The sequence below is a fragment of the Monodon monoceros genome, unplaced genomic scaffold (genome assembly GCF_005190385.1).
Source record: "Monodon monoceros isolate NGI ecotype Baffin Bay Population unplaced genomic scaffold, NGI_Narwhal_1 Super_Scaffold_2, whole genome shotgun sequence".
Lineage (NCBI taxonomy): Eukaryota > Metazoa > Chordata > Mammalia > Artiodactyla > Monodontidae > Monodon > Monodon monoceros.
In genome coordinates, this window is record NW_021703776.1 from 96587164 (window position 1) to 96613815 (window position 26652).

The 26652-nt window shown below is 36.9% G+C and overlaps 1 protein-coding gene across 1 annotated transcript in view; it reads left to right on the forward strand.

Annotated features, from left to right (window-relative positions):
* Positions 1 to 26652, forward strand: part of CNTNAP2 (contactin associated protein like 2) — a 2079227-nt gene that overhangs the window by 1045006 nt on the left and 1007569 nt on the right. Inside the window, exon 10 of the mRNA XM_029233017.1 lies at positions 18061 to 18210. Within this exon, the coding sequence (XP_029088850.1) occupies positions 18061 to 18210 (150 nt within the window). The remainder of the gene's footprint in view (positions 1 to 18060; positions 18211 to 26652) is intronic.

The window sequence follows — 26652 nt, forward strand, 5'->3', positions numbered from 1 at the left end:
AGGCAGAGATATCCTCCTGTGAAATCTCTGTTGAAGGAGGGAAAGAACCCCTTCTTCCAAAAGCAGAGAGGTTAGAGGCTAAAGTCGACTTCAGACCAAGAGCTACTTATCAGATTCCACCTTCTCCCTGAAGTCTGTCTTCTTATTCCTCCTCGTTTTTCAGAGACGGTGGCTTTGCCTTGGGGGTTTGTTAGCAGGTGTGAATACTTAGTACAATTACTAGGGACTGAGCTACCTACAAAGGGTACACTGGCTTTAGCTATTAGTCTTAGAAGTGTGCTTTGTGTTTATGGTATGTAATATGAATATAGTATGTTCTGTGTATACTCTATGTATAAACAGTATAATCTATATAAATTAATTACCAGCCACATGATTTTGTTTTTCTCAAGTCATGTATGCTTTTTCAAATTTAAACCGCGAAGGCTTGGCCTCTCATGGAGAATCACTGCTATTGTGAGCCATAGTTTCTGATGAAATTTTTCTCTCTCAGGTATTTGAGAGCAGAAACAAGATTGTGACAGTTCTCAAACTAAGTGAACTGTGACAATGGTGAGCTCATGAGATCTGAGCGTTAGAATATTTGAACCATTTTATTTTACCTTTAAGTCTAAGATACAGAGATAGTGAACTCAAAAAAAATGGAAACAAACAAAGCCTAAAAGTGAAAATTTAAAAGGGAAAGTGGTAGACACTATAAAATTTAGAGAGAAAGCAAACATAAAGAAAGTGAATATTTTTATATCAGAGGGCTTTTTTTCATCTCTTATGAGTGAAAGCAGTTTGCATTACCTGTATCTGTGAGACATGAAAAGGCCATAATCATGGTTGATAAGTTAATCAAAGACAGGAAAGCCCTTAAGTTTAGAAATGAAATTAGACATAATGTGAAAAATGACATCACAGTTAAAAGCCCTTGAAAGTGCCCTGAAGTCCACCTCAGAATTTTTATGAAGTCTTTACCTGGTTGTAGTCCCCCAATAATCTTTATTTTTCTTTTACATCACAATTCATGTTAAATTAATGACATTAATAGCTATCAGATTTTCCAAATTACTATTGTTTTAATATTCGACAACTGTGCACATACTTCATAATTTTTGATGGTTTCTGTATACATTTATCTCATGACTCTAAAGATAATAGTGGCCTCAATATTGTCTACAATTTTACTTATTTCAATTAGGTTATACATCACATAGACTCTTATCTTGCTTTATTTTTATTGAAATATATTATTCATATAGAAAATGCACATATCATGAATGTACAGCTTAATGAAGTTTTTGAAAAATTGGACACATCTATGTAATCTTCACTTAGATCAAGAGACAGACCGTTACCAACACTCCAGATTGCTTCTAAAGTCAGTAATTGACTTTAACTAGAGGGTTGCCCATCTAGCAACCAATGCTAAACAATGTTCAATAAATAACTACTAAAAAACAGGATTGTGCTATATGGTACAGAAAAAAATCCATGTATAGATATTTCTAATGTTATCTTTATATAGGATATGTCCTGTTAATAAGAAAATGATAAATGTTTATATAGAATTTTAGCACTGTAAGGCATCTAATCTACCACAGATTCCCTCAGGTAACACCCTGTGTGGGATTCTGCTGTGTGACATCTTTCTGATCCTTTATTAGTATTCCAGAGGATTTCTGCAGTAAAGGACAGATGCTCTTGCTAAAAGCCTTACTTCTATTTTCAATTTGCCAGTATTTTCTGGGACTCTACCTCTTACGTTAAATCACAGAAATGGCAAAGAATTCTCTTTCAGAATTGAAACAGTGAAAGATCTTAATTCCTTCTACAGTGCTGGATCCACCCTCCAAGTTGGTCTGCCATCAGTTTACTCTCATGTTTCCATGAAGCTATCTGTGGCCCCATCTTCTGTCCACTATAGTACAAAATTCAAATGACTGTCTGTCTTTTCAGTGTGGGTTCTTCTCTTTTCATCTCAGGCAAAGTCTCTTCCATGTACTTTGAGTGGTCCGTGACCATTGTGTTTAATGCTTAGAGTCAGCCAGCAGGACAGGTACAGATTTATAGACCAAAATATACAACTTCAGTTATATCAGTATTTGCTTTATTAATATGCTCTACATAACATTTTTAATTGATACATTGTCATTGGTTTTTCTGTTCCCCTTTGCAGTACATGAATGTATTGTAGTCTTATTTTAAGTGTCTAGAGCTGAGAGGAATCTTGTAATCAACTGGTATGAATCATTCATTTTACTGATAAAGATTTCTGGGCCAGAGAGGTAATTGTAATATTAGTGTCCATGCTATCCCAATTCTAATCTGGCTCTATTTTAGTGTATCACACTGCCCTCCTGTCTTATGTGTCCTGTAGTGAATTTCACACATATGTGCACACATATATACAAACACACACAACTTGTGTACCTAATACAAATCCATGAAACCACACTAAAAAATAAATCAGCGGTTTAAAAAATTTATGCTCTAATAATATATTAATTTTTAAAATATTTTTAATTTTTAATCTTATCCGATGCTTATCTTATCCAGATTAAAATCCACAAGAAAGGATGGATGGAATAAATTTGTAACCTAAATATATATGAAACATTTTTTATACAAGTGTGATTTCAATGTGCTTACCTGTAGCATTTTTCCTCTCCCATTTTGCCACAAAGGATGAGAAAACCTACCAAAAGGCAGTTGACACTCAAAAAGGATTGTTGACTTGAAGATTGCAGGAGAGAGTAGTTTATAAATATCTGGAGACATGCCCTTCATGGTTCAATGCTCTTGAGTAGTCCAGTTGGAGGAAATGATACGGAGCTGAAACACACAGAAGCTGCCTCTCACACTAGGAGTCACATAGTAGAACAAGTAGTAGAGAGGTTGGCAAAGAAACAGCTACTTGTAAAAGGTAGGGACTGAATCTTTGCCTATGTTTGTGACCTAGGTACAATAACTAGACCCTACCTTTGAGTAAAGGGTGAAAATTATTCAGTGGCAAGTATAAAAACAAAGTTCTGTTAAAGGGGAGTAATGCAGAATTATCTGAAATGAGAAACTGTGGTTTTATTATGCCTTTTGTGATGCAATTTAAAAATAATGATTTATATTCAAATCATAAAATATACCTGAACATAATATTTTAAGATATCTGTTCCATGCCAGGACTCTGCTCGTGATTATCCTCTGAACTCAAAAATTTCTGAACCCGTGAATGTCTGGATAACTTCTCTAAGTTAAACACAGTTTTCTCACTGGAGTTATCCAGCACACACAGGTATAAAAAAGCTCTGTTTTAATCAAAGCCACTTAGGTTCACAGCTCTCTATGGTTATGATAAAACCAAGACTTTGAAAAATATTTAGAAGAAAAGAGGGAATTTTGTTATATGTACTGTTTTAAAGAAAGCTAATCTTAAATTCTGACAATTGTTAATTTTAAGCTTTGAATTTGTTTTATTATCAAAATTTAGAAAAATGAGAAAATGGATTCAAGAATTAACCTGGGCTAAATTGCTATTATTATCTTCATTTATGCTGTTCCTAGTATTCTTTCTCTAAGATATTCTTTTTACATCACTTCTATAATACCGATGGGACAGAATAGAAAAACAGTCATTGACTGATAGTGTCATGTAGCTCTATTTTCTCCCTTATGTGTAGGAGGACAGGAACAATGTGCCTTTGGGACATGGATGAGATAAGGTACTCTGTAATCATTCTAATATTCACTAGTGGGGTTATGCTAGCCGGGAAGATGGGGGGTCAACAGTTTTAACAGCATATTACAGTAAGGCTGTGCACAACAAGGGAGTGCCCACCTTTGGGATCACCTCTTGTCAAAGATCCCTAGCTGGATCCCCAAATCTTCTCAGCTACATTTTGCCTTCCTCATTTATCTTTCATTTCTTTTTCCTCAGCCGTCTCACTCCAGTTTATAAAATATCGGGAAACGTTTCATAGCAATTATAAAAATGTATGTAAAGTTATATAAACCTCATTAGATGGTACAATAAGGCAGATTTTTGAGACCAGGAATCATCATATTTATTTTTATATTTTTTACAATGTTTCACATAGGTATTCCCCCAGAAAAAGAGGAATTGATTTGAATGTCCTTGCCATTTAGACAATGTCGATTTCCTATAAATAGGGATGATTTTGTGCCTTTAGGGAAAAATTGTATGATATTGCAATTTATCTGAGACATACGTGGAACAAAGATAAAAGACTAAATATAACTTAGTTAATTTAGATTTAAGAAATGAATTGTAATATTAGTAACGATAACTTATTTTCCCAAAATTGTATAATAATCGTTTCACAACTATAACTTTCTACTTTAGACAGAAACGAAACAGTGATTTAAACAATAATAAATATTTAATAATAAATAACTGACATATTTGTTAAAAAAACAAATTAAGGAACAGAAAATATAACTTATAAGCCATTAAATGTAAAAAATGGAAAGTAAGAAAAGTAATGAATCTGAAAAGGATAAATGAATTGATAATGTATTCTCATTGCCCAATAAAGTCAGTGATGCAAGTAGAAGATGAAGGGTTGTATAAACCAGGTTCTTAACCTGAAAGAAGAGCTAAACCCCTGACATTACATAAAAATTTTGGATATATACTAATAAGGATTTTTCTTAGGACAGGATTCATACATTTCTTCAGATTTTCAACATACACCATTACTCAAAATTCTTATCCTGTATAGCTGAACCACTCAAGGATTCGGTGTTCTCACTCCTTACCTGCTATATTCTGCTCACCCCACTCCAATTATCATCGACCTCCATATTCCCAAATCTAATGTCAACTTCCTGTCCTTGTTTCACTTAATATCTCAGAAGCACTTAAAAGATTCAACTAGTCCCTCTTTCTTGAGTTAGTCTCTTCGTTAACATCACATTCTTCTGGTTTCTTTCCTATTTTACTGGTACTCTTTCCCAGTCTCTTTTCCTGGGCCCTCATCCTCTTTCCAACTTCTCAAGTTCAGAGCATTCTAAGACTCAACCTAAACTCTCTTCTCTATCTCAAAGCTCTCTCTTGGTAACTGTATTTAATCCCATGATTTATGCTCATAACATCAGATTTTTATGTCCAAACCTTAACTCTTCCTTGGGCTCCAGACACAAATATACAACCACCTCCCGACTTCTCTACTTAGATGCCTAATGGACATACCAAACAACAACTCGCTTCCCCAGTCTCCCATTACTTAGTTAAATTGCTTTGATTTCCACTCAGTTGCTTAAGTCACACATTTTTTTCTTTCTCTAACTTTTGATAACCAATTAATGAGTAAGACCTGTCAACAGGGGACTTCCCTGGTGGCGCAGTGGTTAAGAATCCACCTGCCAATGCAGGGGACACGGGTTCGATCCCTGGTCCGGGAAGATCCCACATGCCGCAGAGCAGCTAAGCCCGTGTGCCACAACTACTGAGGCTGTGCTCTAGAGCCCATGAGCCACAACTACTGAAGCCCATGTGCCTAGAGCCCGAGCTCTGCAACAAGAGAAGCCACCGCAGTGAGAAGCCCGCACACCACAGTGAAGAGTAGCCCCCGCTCGCCACAACGAGAGAAAGCCTGCGCGCAGCAACAAAGACCCAATGCAGCTAAAAATAAATAAATAGATTTATATATAAAAAAAAGACCTGTCAACAGTATTTCTGAAATAGATGACAAGTCTGACCACTTTTCTCGTTGTTAACCTCTGTCCAAGCCTCTGTCGTCTGGTCCTGACCACTGTAAGAGCTTCGTAATAGGTCTCCCTCCTTTCACTCTTGCCTCCCTAAATCCATTCACTGTACAGTAGCTAGTGTCTATCTTTAAAATAGCATCATGCCACTTTCTGCATAAAACATAGGTTTTCTGTCACACTTAACATTTAATCTTCTAATTACAGCTTACAAGGCCCTTAACTTATTACACTCTTGCCTATCTTTTTCCTCCCATTTCTACTCAAACCACTGTAGTCATCTTAGGGCCTGGTACTTCAGTACACCAAGCGTGTCTCCCTTCAGGGTGTTTGCATCAAATTATCACATGACTGGCCTCCTCCTATCCTTTAGGTTTCAGATTCACTGTCACCTCATCAGAGAGTTCTCCCTTGTCAATTAGTCTTATCCCATGAATCTCTCTATCACAACATCTGTTTTATTTCTGTTATAACATTTATCACCATTTGAAATTGTACCTATTAACCTATTCATTATTTGTCTACTGTCTGTCTCTGCACATAAGAATATAAGCTCCAAGAGGGCAAGACCTTTTCTTCTTCACCATTATATCCTGGTGCCTAAAACTGCCAATTACATGGTAGGAAATCAATAAATGAGTTCAGAATAAAACTCTAGAAGAGCTTAGGCTAGTGGAGGTACATTTCCATGTTATTCTCCTTAGATTCTGAAAGGTTAAACTGAAAGGACAAGGCTGCCAAATCTCCATCAGCACAAATCAGAAGTTAGCAGATGGTGATCATTGCTTCTTCCTTTCTTACTTGTTCACCTTCAGTCATAGCATCACAGCAATCTGAGTGGTTTGCAGTTATGATAAAAACTAGAGGAAAGGACATCAAATACTAAGTGTAATGTCTCTTGGTGTAATGAATCTTTTTTTCCTTTATTATACTTCATTAGTTTTCCAAATTTTCTTCAATAAGTTTTATCTCAAAGATGAAAAAAATTATAAAAGTTTTCTGCTTATGATCTGAAATCCATTTAAGCTACCACTGCTTCATATGCCTTTATCTGCCCTATGTAGACACATGCACAACTCACAAAATATGATGTCTTCCTTTTGTAGAATTTTGAAAGTTATTTTCTTTATATATACATGTAGTTGTCTTTGTATATGTACAGCAAAAATGATAATGATAAAATAAAAATTGCTACTAACTATTGATAGTATAAGGTGGCTCCTATATATTATAACTCATGGATTATTTATAACGAATTTCTGACATAGTATTATGTTTTCTGTAAGTGAAGAAACCAGGTTGCAGAGAGGTTTAATAACTTGCCCACAGGAAAATAGCTAGATTTTGCTAGAGCAGAGATTATTTCAGACTTACTTCTGTATCTCCAGTGCTAACATGGTGCCTGGGAAATAGTAGGTACTCAACATGTATTTATACATGAATGGAGGAGTGTGTTTGGCATTTGAATCCAGGTATGAATGACACCCAGACACTTAACTGCTATACCACACTCTATCTTTGGGCTTATCTATATGTGTACATTAATCAGAAGTCCTATGAATTAAAATCTTCTTTTAAATTAGCAACAGCTTCTTATTTAATGCAATTATATTACATTTTATATTCAAGACAGGATAAAACACTGGAATGAAGGAATGTAAATGCCAAAATTGGTACATGAACTGGACTCCTAGATTGATAAGATGTATTGAAGATGATATTCACATAATCATATTACTACTAAAGATACTTGCTTTGGAAGATTGTCTCAAGAAAACGGTCATCATTAAAATGGTCATAAATCTTTGAATGAGATTTTGAAGTATAATGATCTTTGGCTTTTGACTGGGAATCAGTAATGGTTGAAACAATTTTTAGAGGTTTTTACTTGAAAATTTAGTCTTGGAGTAGTTGTTTTAAGTTTTTTAACTTCCTGAAATATTGATATCCAAAAGTTAAACATACAGAGTCTCATTGGGTTTCCCCTGTTTAGTAGCAAATAATGGTATGTTCTATATTGGGTTTCTCATTGTTTGATAATGCAATAAACAAAGTATAAAGTGGGCATTGGATAAAATTTAGATGAATTTAAAAATGAATATCATCATTCCTTTTATCTGATTTTAAATGTTTATATATTTTTGAGGTAAAAATTACAAAATACATTTGGTTTTCATTATTCGTCATAGTTACATTTTGCATAGTCATTGCAAACACTCAGTTAGTGAATACTGAACCATTGTTCCTACAAGAAATATAGGGTTAGGTTCCTGAGACCTGTGGTCACAACATTTGCATCAATACATAACCTTGTTTTTGTATTTGCATCAGTACAAACCTTGATTTATGTATTTCTGTTTAAAGTTACCTTGTTTAATGCATATGATTGATTCATTAACATTGAACTCACAACCAACAGCATTATAACTTATACCTGAAAGAAGTTTATCTAATGTACACATTTCCTCTTTGTAAGGCACATCACAGCCTTCTTGCACTTAGGAACACTAAACAGCATTTCAGCACTACATTTGGGGACCACTTTAAATGGCAAAATTGACAAAAAGCACAAAAATGCAAAAAAACATGACAATAAGTATACAGTGAAAAGAACACTTGATTTCAGGATAAGAGCTGAAACAAGAAGGCAAAGATATGCCTTATTTGACCTCAGTTGGGAACTTGTGAGTCGAACGACTCCAATTTTTCACCAGTCTGTTCATGTGTGAGTCTGTGGATGACTAGAATGCATCACAGTATTGATTTTGGGTTAGAAATAAATTTTAGCAATAAGGTGAATACACAAGTACTGAATCCACGAATGAGAATCAACTCTGTGAAACGCACAGATCTTAAGAGCACAATTCAGTGGATTTTGATAAATATATACACTTATGCAACCAACACTCCAGTCGAAATATAGAACATTTCATTACCTCAGAAAGTTTCCTTGTGCCTCTTACAGTCCATGCCTGTGTGCACCCTCCCCCACATAGGCAACTCATGTCCTGATTTCTATCACCATAGACTGGTTCTGCCTGTTCTAAAATTTCCTATAAAAGGATTCATTCAGTATATTTTTTTTGTGTGTCTACATTCTTTCATGCAAAACAGTGATGTCCAAACCACTAGTTCATTCTTCTTTATTACTTAGCAACATTTTCTTGTTTGAGTACACACTGTATGGTTATACAGTTATTTCCAATTTAGTCCCATTATGAGTAAAGCTGCTGAAACATTCCCGTACAAATATTTTTGCAATGTGCATTTTGATTTTGGGGGGAAAATAGCTAGCAGGGAAATTGTTGGGACATAGGATTAATATATATTTAACTTTATTTAAAAACTATCAGAATTTTCCAAAGGGACTGTACAATTTTGCATCCCACCAGCAATGTATGAGAGTTCACATTGATCCAGGTCCTAGTTAGTCCTTTTAATTTTTAGCCACTGAAGTGGTGTAAAATTGTATGTCATTGTGGCTTTAATTTCCCTGATGACTAGCAATGTCAAGAAATGTTTCACGTGGCTATGGGTATTTAATTTACCTTTATTTGTGTATGACTTTTGCCCATTTTTGTCTTCCAGTTATTGACTTACAAGAGCTTTTAGTGTATTTCAGTATGCTCCATGTTCAGATATATATGTTGCAAATATTTTCTTCTAGTCTCTGTCTTGCCTTGAATTTTCTTAGTATGTCTAATGATGAGTGGAAATTTTAAATTTTGATGAAGCCCAATTTATCAAGTGATTTTGATGTCCTCTAGGACAGCAGTTACCAACATTTTTGGCACCAAGGACCGGTTTCATGGAAGACAATTTTTCCACGGACTGGGGTGGGGTGGGGGGTGGGGGCGGGGCATGGGAGGGATGGTTCAGGTGGTAATGCGAGCAATGGGGAGTGGCAGATGAAGCTTTGCTTGTTCGTCTGACACTTACCTTCTGCGTTGCAGCCCTGTTTCTAACAGGCCGCGGACCAGTACCAGTCCTGGCCTGGGGGTTGGGGACCCCTGCTCTAGGAAATCTCTGTTAACCCCAAAGTCCTAAAGATACTCTATGTTATCTTTCAGAAGCTTTATACTTAGGTTTTTATTTTGGGGTCTAAAATCCATCTAGAATTAATTTTTGTGTGTTGAGTAAAGAAGAAATTGAGATACATTTTTCCCTTTATTTATCCAGTTGTTCCAGCACCAGTTTTTGGACAAAACAAAACAAACAAAGAAACAAACACAAAATCACCTTTTCTTTCCCCATAGAATTGCCTTAGAGCCTTTGCCAAAAAACAATGGATCACATATGTTTGGGTCCGGTTCTGATTTCTTTATGGAATACTATAGCTTTATAACAAGTCTTCAAATCAGATGATAAGTCCTCTACTTGTGTTTTTCTTTTTGATAATTTTGAATATTTAAGCTTTTAAAAATTCCTTATAAATTTTAGAATCTTCTATTTTTATTTCTACAAAGACTAGTGTTGAGATTCTGACTAGGATTGCATTATATATATCTGTTTATTTAAAAGTTTAATTTCCCAGCAATGATTTGGAAATTTCGGTGTGAAACTTTTAAAGCTCCCCAAATGACTCTAAGGTGCAGACAACGTAATAAAATCTATTAATCTGGGCTCTTTCTTTCTCAAAAGATTCTGAGTGCATGAAAGGAGAGAATTCATCCCATCTCTAAGATTCTACATATTAAATTAGTGATGGAGTCATATCTAGCAACACAAAAAAAATGTCATGCAGTAGGCCCTTCCCAATGTGTATTTCTAACTTAAAGCTTCCATTCAAGTGGTTCTTTCAGAGCAAAGACATATTCCAAAGTGACGTCTGTCTATACCAATACAGAGGAGCATTTGACAATTTCTTCAACTTAAAAAAAGTATTTTGTGCCTACCCAAGTATCGTATTACGTGTTCTCTCTGATTGCAGTTGACCATATTTATATGGTTTGGATTGATGTGTAAAAGTGAGCAAGATTAAATTGGATTGATTTCCTTATGGGAATTATAAAGATAATATAAGTAATAGTATGTGGCATATCTACATAGAGGTGTATTTTTTCTTATTGCATAAATAGGTAACTGATAACTTATGAGATATATTAGTAACACCTCAGAGAATACTGTAACCACCTAAAGACGGATTTTATAGTCTCTGAGAGTTTTCTCTCAGGATTAAATGTTGAGCAAAAGACTGAAAACTCTAGTCACTGTAATTTTATTGAAGCATTTTCAAACAGATGTTACATCTTGGTTTGTGACTATATTTTAAATACTTTCTTTTTTTCAACATTCATTAAACCAGTCTTCTTTTGTCTCTAATAAGAGAAACATCTGTTTCTTCTTGTTCAATCAAAGCAACCACCTCAAGAGTCTTACATTAAAAATAGTACCATTAGAAAGTCAGCCTGGATAGAATATGCTTCATTAACATTTTACATTTGTATACAAAACAAGTTTTTCTAGAAGTTATAAGTTAGATGCTAGAGAAGATATTGTAAAACAGTTTCGATATTTTATGAAAGAATTAAAGCCAGAAACTGGAATATGGCTTCAAAGATGTTGGTTTTAGGTTAAAAAGTCTCTTTGTAAAAATGTCAGTTTCCTTTTGTAATGTACAGTTGAAAAGTTTTTATAATTATGAATTAGTGAATAACTGGAGGTATCTATCATAAAGTAAATTCAAATAATCTTTAAGTATAAAAGTACATCAAAATTGTTGAGTAGTGTATATTTTTAAAACAAAAATACTTTGGAAAATGCGTACTACAGTTTATATCAGTCTCCTCAAAATTAGTCATCAGGCGAAGTCCTCGCTTGGAATTGGATTTGATTTTTGGAAATATTCCACAGACATTCAGAACCACACCTATTGAATAATCTAGTTGAAAACAAAACACATTTTGGGGAGGTGAAAGTACATCGGTGACTATGATGGAATAAGACCTATTTTATTGTATAGCTCAAAGTTGGCTTTAGAAATTGTTGACCCTGATATTAACAAGAGATATATATTTAGCTACCTTCCCAAATTCCTCAAGACTTCTCTTGTACTATAAAATTCATATGGGGAGGTGGGTATTTATTCATAAAGAAAACCAATGTTTATTCATTTCATAATAGTTAATACTTATAGAATTAACGTACAACAACCCAAGTTGGTATTTAGAGAGCTAGTCTTACTCACTGAATATGAAACAATAGCTAATATCTATTGAGAGCGAACTTAGTGCCAGGCACTGCTCTAAGTGACAATGTATATACTTAATTCTCAAAACTCTATGAAGTAGATACTGTTATTATTCCCATTTAATAGAGAAGGAAACTGAGGCCTAAAGAGGTTAACTTGCTGAAGGCCCGGCTATTAGGTGAGCAGAAATGAGATTTATATCCATCTGACTTTAGAGTCTATGCTCTAGATCCTTATACTGTTCTGCCTCTCAGAGGGTGAGTCTGTAAGTCAGACACCCTTGGCTTCTAATCTACCTCTGTCTCTTATGGAGCATGTTACACGTCAACCCGAATAAAATATGACCCCAAATGAAAGGCAATCCTCCATTTTCCCAACGAGATAATTAAGAGTACCTTTTGACTTACATATATAAACTTTTAGGGCTGTGGGTGAAAATGTCTCTAATATTTAATTACTATTTTTAAAATTACATAAATAATTTAGAAAGTTCTTTTTTTTTTTTTTTTTGCGGTATGCGGGCCTCTCAGTGTTGTGGCCTCTCCCGTTGTGGAGCACAGGCTCCGGACGCGCAGGCTCAGCGGCCATGGCTCACGGGCCCAGCCGCTCCGCGGCATGTGGGATCTTCCCGGACTGGGGCACGAACCCGCGTCCCCTGAATCGGCAGGCGGACTCTCAACCACTGTGCCACCAGGGAAGCCCAGAAAGTTCATTTTTCACTCTCACTTTTTGGAAATAATTTTGTTCAAATTTCTTCACATGCAGCGTTAACATCAGTGTCTTTGTCATAACTTTGTGAGTCATCTAACACATTTTTGTAGAACAAATCATCTTCAGCTCTAAATTATTTGAATACAGAATTTTTTCCCACATCTAATGCTGTCACTGGCCATGTTTTTCTAAGTTTCAAGTGCCCATTAGCATAATGTTAGGACACTTTTTTCAGTTGGCTCATATGTATATATTCATGATCTCCACGTTGTTATTATATTGCTGTTTTGTTTAGAAGGCTTATTTATAACTACACCAATATTTGTAATTGCAATGCAATAACCCCCAAAGAAAAAGTACTACATTTAAGTCTCTGCTTTTTTCTTTGTAAAATGGGACTTAACAGCCTTCTTTGTTTTTTGACCTAATGGTATAGATACAGATATGCTGTTTCCTAGCTGCTAGGCACTGTTCTAATGCTATGCAAACCCTAATTCATCTACTCCTTAAAACCAGTCTACAAAGTGGATACTACTATTTGATTTTAGAGAGGAGAAGCCTGAGGCACAAAGAGGTTAAGTAAATTGTCCAGGTTGGCAAGGGCCAGAGCAAACACAGGCAACCTGGCTCCTGGGTCAGTCCTCTTAGCTGCCACACTATTTTCCTGCCCTTCTGCCATCTTGATGCTCATTATTGAGAAAAGGCAATAGATTGACACATACAGAGTTAGGTAGTGCCAGGCACATACCAGGCTCTTAGGAAATGTTAGCCGTATGAGACGTGGGTCTCTTTTTTAAGTATCAGTAACTAGCATCCTTATTTGGTCTGGTCCTGAGTCACTCTCCAGCCACCAAGACCCCACAGTGTCTGGGATTATGGGTCCCTGGTGAGTCTGTCTATTCCCTGGGACATTTATTGCTCCAGAATATTGAGTGAAGGGATACCATCTCTTTAATAGCAAATGAGACGTGATGCCTTAATCCTATTTGGTGATGTGTTCTTTGTTGTTTACAACTCACAAATTTCTAATAAAACTTGGGATGATGATACATTTTTTTCTTAATACTGTATTGGTATTGTAAGTGTATATCGTATGATCAACTGCACGGTTCTGAGTGAATTTTATAGAATTCCAAAAGCTCTTAAATTTCGTTAATGTTCTGTTTCATATGAATTAAAAATTACTAAAGAATATTGTTAATTTTTTAAAATGCCTCAAAGAGGCTATTCCATATAGTTTCTCTGAAGCAAAACTAATTCTGTACTACTTCCCAAGTGGCAGGTGGCCCAGGAAATGGTAAAGGCAAAACTCAGTAGTCCGTGTTTCATACAAAGTTGTTCAGGTCTCCCTTGCACTGAAGGGAAGGGACACAAGAGGAGGGAAATTATGCTGAAACTATGGCATCTTCTTTTTTTGCACCATAAAGTTTAATGGCTGTGTTCTGAGTGGGAAGAACTACTGTTTGAATGCAAAAGGCCTAGATTAGGATCTCAACTCTACAAACTGACAAATGATAGCATGTTAAAGATCATTGATTGATCCACTCATAATAAAATGAAAGGAGTGAACACGGAGTTCTCTTTGCTGAGTTTCACAAAGTATGGAGATGATTTAAATGAATGCTCCTGGGCTTACTTTAATATGCCTTAGGGAAATAATGCTAGAATTTGCTTAATTTCCATTCAAATTACAATTTTAGGGGAAAAACATCAATGTAAGAAACTACTAAAAGACATGTAGTAGTGGGATCTTACATTACAACAAAAATCTGATGACGCAAGTGCTGAAAGTTGGCAGATGAAACCGGATCGGTGTCTCAGTTTATTTACAACCCTGATGCTGTATGAGACAAGGGTACTCCAGAAACTCCCTCTAGATGTGGTGGCAGATGGAAGTGTGTGTGTGTGTGTGTGTGTGTGTGTGTGTGTGTGGTATAAGAGAACTCTGATCACAGATGCACAGAGTCTATATTACCATGTTTCATTGTTGTTGGTTTTTCTTTGTTTGCTGTTTATAAGAACTCAGCCTCCAGAACTAGATATAGCTGAGTTCCCGTTCTCAGTTCTGACATTTACCACATACGGGATGCCTAAACGTTATTAGATTCAGTTCTCTCACCTATTTATTGGGGATAGTAATTCAAAAAAATCTTTTTCTGTGAAATATTGTTTGGAACTGTTAATGTTAATCGTCAAGAGGTATGCCTCAGCAATCTATGATAGGAATGGGCCCCGAATATATGAAGTTCATTCTTCAGTGGGGCAAGGATGACCTAATTTCTCAAAAGAAAATATGTCACTTCTTAAAATTTTTCTTTATCCACATGTTATTAAAAAACCCTCTTGATGATTAGCATTAACAGTTCAAAGTAATAATTGGAATTAAAATGAATAGAAATCACACCTTAAGCTCAGATGCAGCAGTGGCTGCTATCAACAAGGCTGCTTTTATATGAGGTCCAAGTTCTTTAGTAATTAAGTTTCTTGAAAAAATAAAGTAACCTTTTTACTTTAATCTGATGGAATAATAGACCTTTTTGTCATGAACAATTAAGCTGATGATTTTCCCTTTAAAAATTAACTTTACGATGAAGAAGTTTTCGTTAGAATTTTTAGGAAGGCTTTCTGGTCTACCAGTTAGAACAGAAAGCCCTGTTACTGAAGACAGCTTATAAGTGACTTCCTCTGAATGTGTGACTATTTAGGATTAAACATTTGTAACATTACTGTCCTTGGGACCCATGCCCCAAAACTGCATTTCAAAGCAGGGTTCATCACATTGTAAAGGCAAAAATAACAACCAAAATCAAAACCATACACTTCTATGGCTAATTAACACTAACCCCAGTTTTATAATTTAACAGAATATGTTATGGGACGGTACAGTCTTCCATGAATCAGTTTTGTGGGAGAACCCACTACTGGAGAAGGAATTGTTTCAGTAAACACTACTACTTGTCTGACAGCTAACTGACTTTACTTTTAGAATAAGACTGTATGTTTACATAGTAATTTCAGTACAAAAAATATGTATTTGTATGTATTATACATTTCATAATTTGAAAATTATTTAGTATTAATTACTTTAGAGATGTTTTCCTCCATTGAAATAAAATGTGCTCAATAAATGTTACTAAGTTAAAAATTGAAAATCCTGAAAAAAACACCTGAGGGATGATTATTTGTAATGATATTTACTAGTACAGTGTTAGTTAATACTACATATATGTGACTATCTTCAGGCCCCAAGAAGCCTTACTTTTTTTCTTTAAAATGGTGTTTCTGTTTAATAATGTAAACCAATCACTAGATTATGCTTTTCCTGTAAAGGACAGCATAGTAAATAGTATAGGCTTTGTGGGCCATACAGTTTCTGTAGCAACTGTTTTTGACTCTGTAGAACAGACAATGTATAAACAAATGAGTTTGACTGTATTCCAGTAAATTTTATGTGGACACTACATTTGAATTTTATATAATTTTCACATGTAATTTAATATTGCTATTATTTTAATTTATTTTTCAACCATTTAAAATGTGAGATTTATTTTTAGCTCTCAGGCTGCACAGAAACAGACGGCAGCAAGCAGTATTTAGCCTGTAAGCTGTGGTTTGCAGACCTCTGATCAGAAGCTTGGAAGCCATCTTTCGTGCTTCACTGATTTTCTCTCATTCCATTTTTGGATAGCTTTTCATGCTAGGCTTCTCTTTTGTGAGGCTGAACTGTACCTTCAGTAACTCCTACCTGTGGATTCTAGATTAAGCCATCTGGAGTAGTCTAGAACAAAATAGTTTCCCTTTCCGTAGGCCTTTATAAGGTGAAAGAAAGTCACTTTGACTCACTTAGATTTCTGTCTCTCTTAGTGTTCCTTAAACTCTTTCAAGATATGTTTGTTTGAAGGCTGTTCTCCTCTCTTTACTCCTTAATTTTCTAATTATTATTTGAAAAATGAACACAAACTAAACAGAAACTTTATGTTATTTTCTGTCTAATGGATAACTAAATAGATTTTCTATTTCTGAAGACCTTTGTACTAGGCAAGAGTGGAATGTGATTGTTAGGGAGTTGTTGATGTATTTTGTTGATGTTTATCTGTTTAAATATAACCTAATTCATTATAAAGATATCTTATTTGTAAATGATCAGATAATCCTGGTATCATTTCCCATACCTATTAGTGGTGAATTAGCACAAATAACTGCTGTAGGGAAGGAAAACTTTTCCTTTCTTCCCCTCTACGTTCTTTGGCTAATCTAAGAATTAAATTGACATCAGACAGATTGCCAGGAGGAAAACAAATATAATTTATTATTATTATTATTTTTTTTTTTTTGTGGTATGCGGGTCTCTCACTGTTGTGGCTTCTCCCGTTGAGGAGCACACAGGCTCCGGTCGCGCAGGCTCAGCGGCCATGGCTCACGGGCCCAGCTGCTCCGCGGCATGTGGGATCTTCCCGGACCGGGGCACGAACCCGTGTCCCCTGCATCCGCAGGCAGACTCCCAACCACTGTGCCACCAGGGAAGCCCAAAACAAATATAATTTTGTACGTATGGGACCTCTCCAAAATATGAGACTCAAAGAAGTGACCAATGTAGGGAAGATTTTATACCTTTTAGCTGAAGAAAAAGATTAATTTTTGTAAAGAATTAACAGGACAAAGAAGTCTTGGGGTAACTTTGGTAACCCAGAGTTTTGGGTTTGGGGTAGTAGATTAACGAATTAGTAACATGGTTTGTTTATACAGCCTTCTTGGCCCTAACTTCCCTCTCTCTAGTGATAAGGAAGCCTTGTACCCTCCTGGTACAGGGAGGGTACCTTTCACATGAGAGATTTGTTTCCTGCTTTCAGAGGGACAAAGGAGGGTCAGAGTATCCTTACTGCACTTGCTGTTTCTTAAGTAACTTTAATTCAAAATAATCAGTATGCTGAAATAGCATATGTTGGGGTGGCATATTCTTCTCCCCTTCACTGCACATACTCACACATTTATTTAGTCCTTTATTTCTATTAGCTATGCTTGCCAAATGTGGCTATTGAGAGGCAATGACAGTACAAAAAATAGTTTTTAAAAACAGAGAATGACATGAGATAAAATTACAAATCCTTTTTCTCATCTGAGAGTGAAGTCTAGTAAAGCTAACTAGAAAATAAGTTATTAAAATAGTTCATCATCATCTACCAAACACCTTAATTCACTCCATTTTCTCATGTACCCCGATGGCACATTATGTCCCTACTTGATTGGGTTATGTTATGCCGTATTTGGTCTGGCGGAGGATAGAACTACTTATAATATTAAAGAAGATGAGATATTAATTGTAGCCACACTGAGTTTTCCTAGATGAAAATATATTAATTTTTACTTACAAAGCTCTGACTGTTATTAAAAATTATTTTAAACTGAATCATCTTAAGAAAAGAAATGGCCTTTTCTCTTGTATCTAACAGGTTCTGGGTTGAATGACGGCCAGTGGCATGAAGTCCGTTTCCTAGCTAAGGAGAATTTTGTTATTCTCACTATCGATGGAGATGAAGCCTCAGCAGTCCGAACTAACAGTCCTCTTCAAGTGAAAACTGGCCAGAAGTACTTTTTTGGAGGTAAGACTACCATTTTTTTAATTGGTTAACTAATACATTGCTAAAAATGGAGTTTCAATAAAGTTTGAAGTATTTATATTGATTCAGTGGACTCAGTAGATCTCAGGAAAAAAGCAAACAAACTCTGTAACCTCATTGAACTAAAAGGAGCATCAAATTTATTGTTTCTTCATGATAAAGTGTTAATATGATGTCACCATATTCTTCTAGTCCAATTCAAATATTCTAAGTATAAAGCGTGAGATTCTGAATCCATTCATTCTCATAACACTATTCTCAAGAATCATGTCCTTGGATTATACATTGGTCATCTCTTGCTGTGTAACTAATTACCCCAAACCTTAGTGGCTTAAAAGAACAAACATGTATTATCTCACAGTTTCTCTAGACCAGGAATTCAGAAATGACTTAGATGGGTGATTCTGACCACGTGGGTCTGTCATGGGGTTATACCCAAGCTGTTGGCCGTGGCTATGTTATTTGAAGGCTTAATTGTGCTAGAGAGTTTGCTTCCAAGACGGTGCACTCACTTGGTTGATCGTTTGTGCTGGCTATTGGCTGGGGTGCCTCGGTTCTCCTCTATGCAGCTCTGATCCTTTGGGGCCTCTCTTCTTCAAGTGGTCTCTTCTATAGATGATGGGGTGGGGTGTGTGTGGGGCGGGGGGAGAGAGAGAGAGAGAGAGAGAGAGAGAGACAGAGAGAGACAGAGAGAGACAGAGAGAAAGAGAAAGAGAGAGAGAGGGAGAGAGAGAGAGGGAGGGAGAAAGAGATACAGAAGTAATACGAAGAGGAGCAAGGTTGAGAGAGAGAGAGAGAGAAGTGGAGAGGTAGGGACGGAGAAGGGGCGGGGAGGAAAAAGCCAGTAAGTGGGAGAGAAAATTTACAAGATAGAAGCCATAAAGGTTTTGTTCTTGTTGTTGTTTGTTTTTAATAATCCAGTCTTCTGTTATATACAATTGGAAGTCACATCCCATCACTTCTGTTATATACAACTTATTAGAAGCAAGTCACTAAATCCAGCCCACACTTAAAGCAAGGGGATTACACAAGAAATCAGGGGTTACTGGGGCCTTCTGAGAGGCTGCCTAACACAGGTTGCCTTACATGAAGCCACCTTATCACAAATATCTTGATTCTTAAGTAATAAAAAGATTAGTGGAATGGAAGATTCTTTTAATGATAAATTCTACTTCTATATGTGAAAGAGTGTTGGAACACAGACCTGACATGTTTTCTAATTTGAGAAATGCATCCTGCCAGAAAATGTTTTTCTTCATTAATGAAACATAGGGATATCTTTTATTAAAATGCTAGGTGTGTTGCCTAGATCAATAATAATCTTCCATTAGATTATTCCCTTTCTCATTCTAATCACCCAATGTGAGATCTAAAAAAATACATTGTATCCTTAGAAAAGGCTTTGGTTTAAGCTTTAAAAAGTATGTGTACATATACTTGCCTCTGCGAATATGCCTATTAATATTCCTATATCTATTTATTTGTATATATAAATATATGTTTATATATCACTATTTGTATATATTTCTCTAATTATTAGAATAAGCCTACTTGACAACAGACATCTTGTATGTCTTGTTTCCTGCTTTATCCCCCAGGGTCCTAGAAAAATTCCTGAATATAGTAGATGACCAATAAATATTTGTAAATGAATTAATAAATTCTGAAAAATAATCAAGGCAAGCCTTTTATTCCTAAATTTCCAAAAGAAGAAGTAGAAGCCCTAAGAGCTATACTGACTTGCTGCTGAGTCTATAGCCAGCCCCTGAATTCAAAACCTCTGACTGCTGTATGAGGGTGTTTCTCCCCTCTGCATCATGATATGATGGTGAGTGGCAGCTCAGAGACACAAGTCCTGAACTAGACCTCTGTTTCTTTAATCTTCCGTGGTCTTTGTTGGGAGTTAAAGCTACATGCTTTTTAAAAGTCTCTCAATAAATATTTGATGAGTGGATGAAGTCAGACAAGATGTCTTCAGAGTGAATAAACTGGGCTGATTGATGTGAGAAAAAGCAACCCAGTAGCTAAACTGGTCTTTCTCCCAAAACATATTTAACAAGATGGACTTTTGGCCAACAGTTTTCATTGCTGTCAGAAAATGGATGACAGCACTCAGTTGGAAAGCTATCGATAATCCCTACTCATCCGAATGACAGTGGAATATCTTTGGCCATGAATGAGCTTGCTGAATGCTTAAGGCAAGTGTTGATCTATTTCCATCTAGATGGGTAGGCAAAAAGCTATAACCACAAATTTATGGCATAGAGCTTATAAGATATGAGGGCTTTATAGTGTGCTATTACTATTGCTTTACAGATTTGGGTTTTCAAACCCAGTGGTCAGGGTCATATTTCCTCCCTCTTGGGTCTTTAGTCTGCCATTGGGAAATGCTGTCAGAAAATGATCATGATGCTTCTTTGGTTATATCTTTATTGGCTGAATCCTCAGAGTATATGAGAATCACTAGGGGAACCTGTTACAATTCAGATTCTCAGGCCCCCCTCATAGAACTTTAGAATGCAGGATGTTGAGAAATCGAAGAATTCTAAACTTCAAGTGATTCTGAAACAAATGATCTGAGGAACAGAATTATAGATCTGACTTAGCCACCTTGCATGCATATCTATTATATTCTTTTTAAAAAACAATGTTAGCCACTGACAAGTGAGATAAGTAAGAAGCAGCTATTCTCATACAGCTCTGCCACCATGGAGCAGTGAACAGAAGCCCCAGACAGGGTCCGGGGCACATATAGACATTTATTAAATGAACATTTATTAGCAAGCTGGAACAACACTGTTAATACAGACTCCTCTGTCAGCTCAATGAAGTCTTAGCTCTCTGACGTGCCTTCCCTTGAAGAAACTGTTTTCTTCAGGCAGCTGTAGCAGTGTTTCAGAGGCAGGATTCAGCTGTACCCAGAGCCAGTGCCAGGCAACAGAAAGCCTCCTAAGCTAATAGCTGGCACAGGTTCACTGATCCAGCATCCAGAACCGTCTCCACGGCTTCAGGTCACAGACCTCACTGGAGTCTTATACCGTTTTCACACAGGCTGTGAGTGTTTCTAAAAGAAGTTTTGCCAAACTACATAACCTTAATATATTTAATTTCACCACTGAGATCTCTTTCCTAACATTTATCTACCATTTATGCTAATTAAGAGACCGCTATTTTTACCAAAGAAAACCCAACTTGACATTCAGAAAGTTGATGAGAGGAATAGATAGCAGAAATCCTGGAGTAGTCGTGTCTGGAGTGGCTGCAGTGTTTCTGAGAGCATGCTCACGACTACCTCTGGCACGTGGCTGCCTGATTAGAATGATAGCCGCCTCTGGACTGTAGCTTAAAACACACACACACAACTTCATACAGTCTGTGCTGAAAATTTAAAGTAAGTTGTAGATGTTATAATGATGACATCTTAAGAAATGTTAGTATAGTGGAAAGGAGAATTGACTTTGTTCTAAAATAAGAACTTTGAATCATACACACCGAATTTGGGACGGTGGCTTCTCTTAGTTGATAGGTCATTTTAATAATTTATCTTTCTTTATCTATTAAAAGGCAATAGGATCTGTTCTGTGAACATTACACAGCATCACCTGTTAACCCCAGGGTCTGACCCCAGGGTTTCATGCTAAATGCTGATTGCCTTTCCAATTCATCTGGGGTCTTTTCTTAAACTCCCTTTGAGACAGCCCCTTCCAAGGAAAATTTCAGATTTCAGGTCATGTGCTCATCTAAGGCCTCTCACCAACTGCTTGGCTACTCAAAGCATTTCTTCCTCCTTAGTAAAAATCAAACTGTTTCCCCGCTGGGTGAAAGTCTTATATAAAGGCATTCTGCCCTTAACCATGTCCACAGTTTGCTTCTTTTGAAGTAAGTCCTGGCTACACAGCTGCTTTTGCCACCACAGGCACGGCTGTGCCCACCAGTGTGGAGCCTTCTCTCTCCACGCCTGCACCCTGCTCACGCCAGGAAAGCTCTTAGTTCTTCTCTGTAACACTCTGAATCAGACGTTTACGCTCTAAGAACTATCTTGCCTTGTTTTTTCTTGGGAATAAACAGAAAAAGAAAGATTCATTTGGGAATGTTTCCTCAAGAAAAGTTATTTTAGCTGCTTTACCTTATTTCTCTATCTCCCAACTTGAATTCCTTTTGATAACACTTCATTAATTTTAATAATCAAAAGAATTCTAAAGAAAATAATTCAATTTATTATTGACTGCTTACCTGGGAATTGGCTTTCTGATTTCTCATACAGGCCAGGGCCCATGATCATGAGAGGGTAGAAAGATTTTTCAACTTAAAAATTTCTTTAGGTTTGGTATTTTGATCATTTGTTTTAATTTAAAAGGAAAAGGAGCTGTGGGCTGAAGAGGAGGGGTAAGAAAGATCCAGTCTCGTTGGAAGGGGAGTTCTAAGGAACACATTGGGGGTGGCAGCTCTCAAGAAAGTGCCAGATTAGGTGGAGGTGACCAGAGAGATGGGGGGCATTGGGAACTGGCCAGAGTCTGATAGGAATGGAATTAATAAAGTTTAATAAAAGGGCACATCCCTTCCCAGTTACAAATCTAGGCTCACCAGTATATAGCTTTTTACTCCTTATTGAAATAGAGCATGAATTTTAAATAGTTATTAGATTGATATGTGAATATGTTACTGACCAGGGTTTTTGGACTCCTTAATCAATAGAAATTGATCAGAGACCAGACAAGAAATTCAGACTAGGCTTTACTGGGGCCCCTGCTGCAGCAGGGGTGAGCAAGAACAAAAACGGGTTCCCTTGCTCGCTCCCGAGGTGGGGCGAGCTGGTTCCTCATATGGGGTGAGGGGAGGGGTGTGTCCAGGGGTCGGGCTGGAGGCGTGGCTTAGGTGGTCTGCCCACCCCTTAGGTGGTGGTGAGTGCCGGGCAGGGTGGTGGGGGGCATGGGTGGTGCCCTGCTTTTGCTCCCGACCCCCTGCCTTTGCTCCTGGCTCTGCACAAGTGGCAGTTGGGTTTTATTTTGATCTTTTCTGTATTTTGTTGTTGATAATTTGCCCCAGTTGCACATGCACACAATTATTTTTAGTTCCTTATAGTGTCTTTGTGTTTTGTTGCTTGAGAAGACCTTTGTCCAGGTGCAAGTACTGCAGCAAAGTGTCCCAGGTCCCAGGTCCTAGCCTGTCTCAAATGTATGTCTGTGTAAAGTAGTTCTCATTGAAGCAGTTAGAGACTTGTTACCAGTGCTGGTGCTCCCTGGCTGTTTAAGGGAAAATGCCACCAGCTGTGAGTGCCTAAAGCTTTCCTTAGTGATCTAAAACACACCACAACTTGGTCATGAAAGGCCTCCCAGATAGTTGCTCAGGAATACCTGGGTTGACCCGTCTGTCACCAGAATATGTGCAGGACCTTGCAGCACTCTGTTTATGGTCCAGTCTTCCTTCCTCTGAAGGGCCAACTGGCCTGTTGTTGCACCTACTGAAGATCTGTTGTTTGGAGATTTGTTTTCTAGCTCCTTTTTGTTGCTTTCCACAAGAAATGGAGTGATAAATGTTTTATCAAATGATATGGTACATTAGATGATGTCTTCTCAGTGGTCTGAAAAGTGAATCTTAAACAAGCTTCTTTGTATTAGGTTTCCAGGGCTGCTGCAACAAACTACAAACTGGGTGGCTTAACAGAAATTTATTCCCTCACAGTTCTGGAGGCTAGAAGCCTGAAACCAAGGTTCAGCAGGGCCCAAGGTTCACTAGGGCCCTGATCCCTCTAAAGTCTCCAAAGAAGAATATTTTCTGGATTCTCCTACCTTCTGATGGTTGCAAGCAATCCTTGGTTTTCCTTGGCTTGTGGATACATTGCTCCAATTTCTGCCTCCATCTTCAAAACGAATTCTTCCCTCTGTTTCTCTGTGTCCAAATTTCCCTCTCCTTTTAAGGACACCAGTCATCAGATTTAGGGATGCATTAAGTGATCAGATTATCACCTCATTTAACTTGATTACATCTGCAAGGACCCTATTTCCAAATAAGGCCACATTTACAGATTCTAGGGGTTAGGACTTCAACATATATTTTTGGAAGGTACAAGTTGGCCCATAATAAGATATAAGTGATTTGCTTCATAGCTCCCTTTAATTAAAGTTATCATACTTCTTAAGGGAGATTCATATTTCTGGATTAATATTATCCATTTTCAAAGATGAATTTTATAAGAGTTGAAAGTAAAACAAATTTTAGCCAATGTGGATAACTAAAAGGTAGAGACATTCAAACAAACAGCAACAACAAAAATTAAATTGCTATGCACACTGGATAAAAACAGCACTGCTGGCCAAATTTCTGAACATTACTTTCTGACCTCTAAATAGGACTGAGTATAGAATTTTAAGGAAATCAATAAAAAATATTTTTGAGAAAATTCCATGACCACACTTGGTTATGGTGAGAAATCATCTCTGATAAATGTTAGAAAGCTTTGTGTAAACAAAACAATACAAAAGTGCAAATGATAAGTAAAGGAATCATTGTTTTGAAAATGTATCCCTAACTAACTAACAATTAGAGTGAGAAAAAAAGCATACAGCTTAGACTTTGTATCAGTCAGGATTCATACACACACACACACACACACACACACACACACACACACACACACACACACACACACACACACACACACACACACACACACAGGGTTATGGAGCCCAGAAGTCCCACAGACTGCTGCTGTCGGCAAGCTAGAGAACCAGGAAGACAGTGGTGCAATTCAGTTAGAGTCCAAAGGCCTGAGACCCAGAGGAGCCAGTGGTTTAACTCCTAGTCTCAAAGGCTCCTCTTATAAGTCCCAAAGTCCAAAGGCTGAAAATCTGGGAGCTCCAGTGTCCAAGGGCAGGAGAAGATAGACATCCCAGATCAAAAAGAGAGATGGAATTTGCCCTTTCTCTGCCTTTTTGTTCTGTTGGGCCCTCGACAGATTGGATGATGCCCACCCACTTTGATGAGAGCCATCTTCTTTACTTAGTCTACTGATTCCAGTGCCAGTCTCTTTTGGAGACACCCTCACAGACCCACCCAGAAATAATGTTTTACCAGTTATCTGAGCATCCTTTAGCCTGCTCAAGTTGACACATAAAATTAACTATCACAGACTTGGAGTTAGCAAACGCTAGGGGCAGGATCATACATAAAGACAAGGCGGGGAAGTCTATCCACATTGCTTAGCTGACCTGGAAATTTTCAGAAACAGGAATTTTGAATTTGACCTTGATTTGTAGTGTGGTGGGACCTATCACTACCAAAGAAATGAAAATAGTAAAGACTTTGGCTGTAGATAATAATAATGCTGGAAATAAAACAATCACACATATACAAAAGAGTGCCATGAAAAGAAGATGAAATCCTGGAATTGTTCTCTTTCTTCAGTAGAGTTTAAGTGGCATTTCTGAGATCACATGTGTTTAATAATAAATTGTCATCCTAATGGCATGGTGTACTGGCCTTGGAATTTTGCATAATGTGCATCTACTGAGCAGTGGAACATAGGCTCAGAGTCATAAAGATACAATGAAGTGTTCCCAGAGAGCTGTTCATATTAAAACAACCAGAAAAGTTTAGGAGAACATACTTGACACCCATGGCTATGTGTCCAGTCCCTTACTGACAGTAAGATCATTCCTACATTTAACATATAAATGCTGGGTACATGTGCTGTTTTGCACATTAAGTATTCTCACAAGAAATGCCTTCAAAGAAAACAAATGTGATATTACTTTGGGAATTGAAATCCTTCAGCTCTGTTATTAGATCAATGTTCAATTTTCTCTTAACTGGTTGAAATAATAGTAAATCTTTTAATCTTTTTGTGGCCTATTCCTCTAAATGCTTGGTTATCTTTAGGACTTCCTTTTCAAACATGCACTTATCTTTCTATTACAGAACTGAGATCTGCATTTATTCATTTATACCCAAAGAGACTATGGAGCCCTTCATATAACTCAGGGGTTATGCTTGGTGCTGGTGATACACCGTGACCAAACAGGAAACAGAATCTCTACCCTCATAGAATTTACAGTTTTTGCTCTTATCCCCCCATATGTCTCACCTTTATAAAGTTATCATTTTACATTGTACGATTCTCTTATTAATGTATACCTACTCTAAGCTCCATCTGGGGAAACATCTGTTTTGCTCTTAAGACCTTTCACCTGGTTGGATGAGGGCTACATTGTCAAGGCTTATCTCTTTTACTTAAAGTCAGTTGAATGTGGATGTTCACCACATCCACAAAACACCTTCACAGCAGCACCTAGATGAGTGTTGGATTGAATAACTGTGTATTAGATCCTATCCAAGTTGACACGTAAAACTCACCATCACAGAGTACTTTTATATATCCTGGATTCTGGATTCGAAACATCAAATAAAAATATAATCAGATTGTCT